The following is an 8,653-nucleotide window of genomic DNA, read 5'->3' as shown; positions in this document are numbered from 1 at the left end:
ATGTGTAGATGAAATGATTAGAATTAACGTCAAATATCATATGCACAGATGAAATGGTTAGAATTAGCAATTTCAGTTTTCCTTTAATTAGTCTTGTAACGTTAGAATTATTAATTATGAGTTTGAAAAATTTTATATATATAATATTTTCTTTAATCATATAAATATATATAAAAAAAGTTATGTGTAGATTAAAATTAAAAAAATCAAATATGGTATGGGTAGATGAAAATGTTAGAAATACCAATATCCCTCTTTCCTTTTGTGTAAAGAGATCAAATTACACAAAAAAATTTCACACTTTTTTATGATAATTGATTTTAATGAATCCAAGTTACGAGATTAAATAATTTTTTCTCTCTTATCTTTTGGATATATTAAAATCAATAGTTAAAAAAATATAAAATTAAAAAATTTTATACTAAGGTAAGATAATCATATCTTATTTTAAATTATAATTAACTTACTACATGTGCAATGCAAAAAATTATATTTATTTATTTAAATATATGTAAAAATATAAATTAATACCATTTAATCGCTTACATGTTTAAAATATTCATAAATTACATATAATATAATTAAAAATATATTTAACAAGTGATTTTCATGTTTTTAAATTTAAAAAATTTAAAGACTAAGGAATTATAAAAAATGTTATCAAAGTAAAGATATTTATTTGAAAATTTTAAATTTAAAAAGAGACATCTAGGTGAAATGTTAATTAATTTTTTTAAGTTTTATATTTTTATTAGTATTTATTGACATTTTTTTTTATTTTTAAGAAAAAATCATTAAAAATTAATCATAGATAATACAGAAAAAATTTTATTTTCGGGAATTTGAAAAATGTATAATAAGTATCATCCATATGTTAAAAAAATTCACCTGATAAATATTGCAGATAATTTTATATGTGGTAATATAATATTATATATATTATAATAATTATAAGTGTTATATTTTAATAAAAATTTAAAATTATAAGTGATATATCCTTGAGCTGTGCACCAAGATAAGACTCTTATTAAAGATAATAACTAATTCATTTCAAATTTGATTCGATTTTTATATCGATAAAATTTAAATTTAATCTGATTTGAAAATTTTTTTATATTTTTATATTTAAATTTAAATTGATTCAATATTATATAAATCGTATTTGATTTTATCTAAAATTAATAAAATATTATTTTTTAAAATATAAAATATTATTTTTTAATATAAATATAAAATTACATAAATATATAATTAATTAATTAAAAAATATTTTTTTATATATATTAAATTATATCGAATTGAATTTATTTAAAATTTAAAATTTAATTTTTATTATTATTTAATTTAATTTGATTTAAATTTTAATTAAAAAAATAATTTTATAAAATTGCATTAAGTCGAAATATGCGTGAGAGGCGGATGGGTAAGGATGTAAACGAGCCGAGCTGAATAGTGAGAAGCTCGAGCTCAAGCTCGACTCACAACTCGGGGCTCGATATTCGGCTCGAGTTCGATCGAGTTTTATTTTTTAAGCTCGAGTTCGATTCGTGATTGAATTCGAGCTACTCGAGCTCGCTCGATTAAGCTCGATTAATATATAAAAATAAGCTCGATTCGTATATTCGATAAGAGTTCGATTATTCATGCTTGAATTTGAACTCGAACTCAGACTCAAAATATTTTATTAATTAAAATAATAAAAATATATTTAAATATAAAAGCTCGATTAAGCTCGCGAGCTACTCGAGTCAAATATAAAAATATTCGAATTCGACTCGATCGATAAGTCGAACTATTCGATCTTGAACTCGACTCGATAATAATTAAATCAAATTTAAATTTTTTTTAAATCAAATCCGAATAATTTATGAATATTAATGTATTATTTATGTTCTTACGAATGAGATTACCGATCCTAACTCGTACAAATAAAAGCCATCTTTAAGTCAAGTCACGAACAGCAAAGCTCACTTTATACGGAAAGAGAATAAAAAAACAAATCACAAACATTCATCCGAAAAGAAAAAAAATTAATATAATCATAGATAAGCATGTCAGCCCAGGAACAGCACCCAAAAAAGGCTTTCGGATGGGCAGCCAGAGACTCATACGGTGTCCTCTCTCCTTTCATATTCTCCAGAAGGTTTAATTTATATTAATATTCTAACTTAGAATATGTGTATTTTTTCCTAGTCCTAGGGTAGTAGTTTCTTTTTTTTTTTTTCATTTTCTTTTTGTTAAGTGTGAAGAAGTTTATCAGGGATTCGAAGCTTGCTTGAACCTCTTAGGCCAAGCCTTGGTTGGTTATTATTGTTGTTCATTGTTCTGTTTATGGCTTTAAAATGTTTTAATTTCTATGCTCTGTTTGAGAGAAATAATGTGAATTTGCAGGGCAACAGGAGAAAATGATGTGGCTTTCAAGGTGCTTTATTGTGGGATATGCCACTCAGATCTTCATATGATCAAGAATGAATGGGGCCAAACTGTTTATCCTCTTGTTCCTGGGTAATTAACTATATATCCACGCATCAATACAACTATCTATTTGAGATTTTTTTTTTTTGTTTAAAAAAGAATAGCAGCTATACTCAATCAAATTTGATATAGAATTTATTTTGTTGGGGATACACAACAAATTCAACAAAATTTTGCTATTTATTTTCGTTTGAAATAAAATTTCAAAAGTACTGCTAGTAACTTAAACTTTACTAAATTGTTAACCAGCTATTTGTTCCCCAAAACCTTGCGTGATTAGTTTATCAGTAAAAATCTCACCATAAGAAATTAAGTTTTTAGATATGAAAAATTTCGTAGTTAAAAACTTGATTTCCTTGAAAAATTTCATTAGCGACGAAATTTTGTACTTCTTTTCTTTCGATAATAGGTCAGTAGTGTTCATGATAAAAAGACAACGCATTAATGGATAATTATGGATAAGAACCCTGATAGGATTTAAAGTTGTGGTGGAGAACATGTCATTTAATGAAAAAAACAGTGATGCAAAGTCTTGGGCCACAGAAAAACATGATAATTATGTTAGTTTCGTTTTTTTTTTCTTTTTTCTTTTCCCTGGTAAATGATCCGCTTGAGCTTGTTAGTTGTTAGATTAAAGATTGAAAGAGAATGAATGATGGAAGAAACTATAGGTGAATGAATGAGAAGGGAGACCGAGTAAAAGATTTACTGTATCCGCGTCTCAGATAAAAACAAACAAAAAATAATTTTGAACTAGACAGATGAAATCGACATGGCTGGTGCGTAATGTTAGTGTTGTGTATATCTAATATTTATTTTGTGTAAAATATTAAAATTTTTGAATTTATATTTTATTTTATATAAAAATTATTTGTGATAATTTATATCGATAAAAAAATATAAAATATTTTTTTTATTTTATTAAATTTATATATAATTATTATTAAAATTTTAAATTATATATTTTTTTATATCACATTAATGTTATGTTTTAAATTATGGGGTCTAATATTGTCTTTTCAAGTGTGCATTTATTGATGTTGGATAAGATTACAATTATTTATTCATGTCAACGGAACTGCAGACATGAGATAACCGGAGAAGTGACAGACGTGGGTTGTAAGGTAAAGAAGTTCAAAGTTGGGGATAGAGTTGGAGTGGGGTGCATGGTTGGGTCATGCCACTCCTGCGATGACTGCAACAACAATCTTGAAAACTACTGCTCAGGAATGATACTCACCTATGGTGCAAAGTACCATGACGGAACTATTACATATGGAGGTTACTCTGATATTATGGTTGTTGATGAGCACTTTATAGTCCGTATTCCAGATAATCTACCTCTTGATGCTGCCGCACCTCTTCTGTGCGCTGGGATTACAGTGTATAGTCCACTGAGATATTATGGACTTGATAAGCCTGGTTTGCATGTGGGTGTGGTTGGACTGGGTGGACTAGGTCATGTGGCCATTAAATTTGCCAAGGCTATGGGGGTCAAGGTGACAGTGATCAGCACCTCTCCTAACAAGAAGAAGGAAGCTATGGAAAATCTTGGTGCTGATTCCTTTTTGGTTAGCCGGGACCAAGATCAGCTTCAGGTTAATTTAGCTTTGACACATTTTTTCTTCTGATCTGACTAATTCAACGAAAATTTTTCTGACGTCAAAATTATGTTGATTGTTTAGGCTGCCATGGGGACAATGGATGGTATAGTCGATACAGTATCTGCCAAACATCCTCTGTTGCCCTTGCTTGGGTTGTTGAAGAATCATGGAAAACTTGTTCTTCTTGGTGCTCCAGAGAAGCCACATGAGCTACCAGTTTTTCCTTTGCTCAGTGGTAAAATCAATTAAGAATCAGTAATTCTTTTGATTATGAAAAACCATGAATGAATGCTTCTAATATTTCTTCTTTGATTAAAATGATTTGGGATTAAAACTCAGAGAACTAACCATTACAAGAATATTGGGTGCAGGGAGGAAGCTAGTCGGTGGTAGTGGCATTGGAGGGATGAAAGAGACTCAAGAGATGATTGATTTTGCAGCCAAACACAATGTGAAACCAAACATTGAAGTCATACCAATTGACTATGTGAATTCTGCCATGGAGCGCCTTGCAAAATCCGATGTTAAATACCGATTTGTCATTGACATTGGGAACACAATGAAGGCTACATCTTAATGTTATGCTTCATATATATTAATGTGACATGCATGTTGGTGACATTAGTACTAAGTTTTTGTTGTTCTCTGTATTTGTTTTGTTCAGTTCTTCCTGATATAAGTTGTCAAAACAGCATGCTCTTGTTTAAACTAGGATTCAGATTTACAATTAAATAATTGTGTTTGAGGATATATGAGGGAATAAATTTCTTTTGGCCTATAAGCTTAAAATTGAGATTTTTTTGTGTTACTAACTAATGAAAGCCAAGAAATTTTTTCTTTTTTTTTTATTCAAAAAAATTGAACTCAGCTCTTTTAATGTAAGAATACATACATTTACCCAAATGTTCAAATACATTTGGTTACTTTGTTAACGCCATTTGTACATTCTAAAAGCCCTAATTTTCTTAAAAAATTAGTTTTTTTTTTTTTATTGTGAGCCAATGAGTTCGATTTATTTGCCTGAGTCACTTGATTGACCTATATAGTTGGACTACAATCTGGCTCAGTTGCCAACTCATGCCCAAATCAGGATAAACGGTCAACACAAGAAACAAATGTCTCCTATTTGTGGCCCAACTCTCTGGACCAGCCTTGGCAAAATATTTGAGCAAAAACAAAGTTTCTAAATTTTTACTTTTATTGATATTTTTATTTTAAAAAACTCAATCTCAAGTCACCAACATAAATTCTCAATAATCTTGATGCAGAAAACTTGATCTTACAAATTATTTTGTTTGGCTTTGGGTCTCGTCCATTTTTTTTTCATTATTTATTAATAATTCATCATCATTCATATGTGTAAAAACTATGAAAGAAATATTTCATTAAAAAGTTTTTTATTCATCTCATTGATTTAGGGTTTCCAATATGTTTGATATATTACTCTTAGTAATTGCAATTTTTTTGAAGAATTCAAAATTTAACACAATTAATTTATGTAATTATATTTAAAATTGGTATTTAATAAATCTAAAGTTTAAATTTTATTATTTGTAACTCTTTTTTATTTTTAAATTGTGCACTTTTATGAAAAGAAATTAATCATAAAAATAATGCATTAAAGAAAATTTTATTTTTCCTAAATATTAGCTCAACTATTTTCTACTCAAATTATTCGTCATATCAATTTTGGATGTTTGCATTCCTTAACGTGATGTAAAGTTATTGAATAAATTCAAAAATAAAATTTATCAATTCATGAATAAATTAATTGATTCATAAATAAATTATTATAATTAAATTAATATTTTTTTTTATAATACTTGTTCACAAATCTAAATATAAGTAAATAGAATGATAATAATAAATAAATAAATAAAAGAACGATTAAAGATTAGCCCTAAATTGTCAAACCATGTGACTCGTGAAATCAATAAGAGCGGGACTTCACGGTGAGTTCACAGACAATTTAACGCGAAATGACCAAACCACCCTCTAAAGGAGCTCCTTCAGAATGCAGGAAAGTAGAGAGAGAGAGAGAGAGAAGCTCATCCGTACAACTGGGGTGGGTTTGTAATTTTGTATCGAGAACTTTTGGCAGTAGAGGAAGAGCTGCGGTGCGGTGCAGCCCTTTTCAAATTCATTTTTAATTAATTATTAATGCTTGTCTTTTTAATTTTTTTAACACTAACATATTGATAAATTCATTAATTTTGTTTGTTGTGATTTTGGACCGTGAGTTAATCTGATTATTTGGATCAGATTTGATTACGATATAACACTTGATCAACCTACGTAGATTTAGTGCAACAATTCAGTAAATATTTGCACTTAAATTTTCACAATTTTAATAGAAACTGAAAGGATAATCAGACTTTGTTTTGAGTTTATTATTAACATTTGATTATATTAATCTATAAAAATATAAAAATATTTAAAATAATAATGAAATAAAATAAAGCAGACTTTTATTTATCCTACCTTCTTTAATGAAACTACGGAGTGTATCCCTCATATTTTCATTAAGATATCTGTCAAACAGCAAAGAGACATGGCTTAGTGCTATACAAACATAAGCAATGATAATGGGTTAACCAATAACGATTAAAACAAAATAAGAGCTTTATCTAGCATTGCATAGTGACAGCAAAGCATCCATAAAGAAATAAGCTTTTAGCCTACAAAATCAAATATTAATATAGATCAAATGCATCCCTGGCAAGGTGCTGAATGTAAATATAATCATCGATGCAATCTCCCATGCACGAATGTTACGTACTCAATCACATGAATATCCATGCCAACTCAAGCTTCTCTGGCTGTACCATCCAAGAATAACAGAACTACACCTCCTTTCTGTCTCTTACCGCAGGTTTATATACATTATATTAGATAATTACATTACCTAGAAAAGAAAAACATGTTTCGAAAATCAAAGCCATCATTCCACACTCTTGTGCTGCATTGCTACCCTTCGGTTTAATACAAATTAGCCATTTAGAACTCAACTGTTTCGAGAAGCCAAGTTTTTCAAATTTCTTTTCAAGCTATTTTTTTACTAAATAGTTTGATGATAAATTGATAATGGATGTTGAGTGCAGCAATATTATTCGTAGCAAATGGGAGAGAGCCCAACCGTGAATTGATTTGCAGATAGTTATGATTTTCTCCATGCTCTTCTGCACTTGAGGCATCAACAGAAAGAAACCAACTTTTACTCATTCCATCAAAAGCACTTTTTACAAACATTGAATCTGAAAGGTGATAAAAATATCCTTTGCACTTTAACTGTTCATGTGTATGAAGCCATTTCAACATAGGATTTAAATCAACCAAAAGCATTCCTAAATACCTAGAAATGCAAGATATAGCACCATATCTTTAAGCAGGGATTCAAATAGCGATGTTATACTAGAATAGCGATCGCAAAATCGTGATAATGCCACCATTCGTCATCACTATTAAGAAAAAAATAATTGAAAAATTTAATCACACTCAAAATAGTGTGTAATGGTCGCTAAAAAATGGCATAACGGGGAATAGCGACAATAATAATCCGTTATTGACGCCATCTCATTTTTTTCGTCAACACTAAGCACAAATTATAACAATAAAAAAAAAAAGCTTTCAAGTTTCAACAGTGAACAACAAAGATTCTCAAAAATCAAAATAAAACAACAAGACTGCAAAAGCAAAAATAAAGACAAAAGCCAAAAGAAAAGAATTCCTGCTCATAACTCAGTCTCGTTCTCTCTCTTTTCAGTTTCAAAATTCGTCTAAAAAATTTTAGAAAATAATGTCAACTTTCAGCCATTTAATTGATAGCTCCCCAAATTCAAATTAGCTTTAAATCCTCAATAATCAAAATCATAAAAGGTAAAAAAAAATTTTAATTACATGTTTTTTTTTATAAAATATTTAAAGAATAATGTTGATATTTGTATTTGTGATAATTTAAGTGAGAGAGATGAAAGTATGTAAGAGAGAGATGCAGAAAAAATAGGGAGTTGGTTGAGTTGATTTGAAAGATCAACCGTAGATGCCATGAAAAAACTTGAAAAGGAGTAGAGAAAAATTTGAGGACCTGAAAGAGAATCGAGGAGGGGTTTGTATATCAGAATGGGGTGGTGGGTGAGGGGTGGGGTGGGATTCGTTGGGATGGAGTGCTTAGGGGGTAGGGTGAAGTGGATAGTTTTTATTTAATTTTATAATAATTTTATTAAAATCTAAATTTAAAATTTTTAAATTTTTAAATTTTTTTTAGATAAAATTTAGTTAGAAGGATTGAGATTTTATAATTGAAAAAATTAAGAGATTAATAATTTAATATGAAATATATAGGGATTTTAGATGAAAATTTTTAATAAATTTTTTTGTATAAATTAGATGAAAAATAATTAAAATTAAATATTATATTTTGATTTTGTTATTTATTAATTTATAATTTTATATTTGAAATTTAATAATTTTTTTGTTGTTTTGGTATTTATATCGTTGCCAATTCTTGTGCTATTAAATTAATTCTTATTAATTTATTTTTATTTTTGTGTAATTATTAAATATTTTATTTATTA

At 28.0% G+C, this 8,653-nt stretch overlaps 1 protein-coding gene across 2 annotated transcripts; it reads left to right on the top strand.

Annotated features, from left to right (window-relative positions):
- The first annotated feature begins 1,973 nt into the window (after window positions 1-1,973).
- On the top strand, window positions 1,974-4,829 carry LOC111317015 (putative mannitol dehydrogenase). 2 transcript variants are annotated; one of them, XM_022919310.2, is made up of 5 exons: window positions 1,974-2,143; window positions 2,392-2,505; window positions 3,560-4,073; window positions 4,161-4,314; window positions 4,451-4,829. In XM_022919310.2, the coding sequence occupies exons 1-5, from the start codon at window positions 2,052-2,054 to the stop codon at window positions 4,654-4,656; spliced, it is 1,080 nt and encodes a 359-aa protein (XP_022775045.1). In that variant the 5' UTR covers window positions 1,974-2,051; the 3' UTR covers window positions 4,657-4,829. The 2 variants fall into 2 exon arrangements, with proteins under 2 accessions (XP_022775045.1, XP_022775044.1); XM_022919309.2 differs by lacking the exon at window positions 1,974-2,143 and adding an exon at window positions 2,161-2,299.
- Window positions 4,830-8,653: the final 3,824 nt, after the last annotated feature.

This window comes from Durio zibethinus, chromosome 24 (assembly GCF_047325235.1).
Source record: "Durio zibethinus cultivar Kanyao isolate XHJ-2024 chromosome 24, ASM4732523v1, whole genome shotgun sequence".
NCBI lineage: Eukaryota > Viridiplantae > Streptophyta > Magnoliopsida > Malvales > Malvaceae > Durio > Durio zibethinus.
Note: the sequence above shows the minus strand (reverse complement) of the source record. Positions and strands in the feature narration are given on the sequence as shown.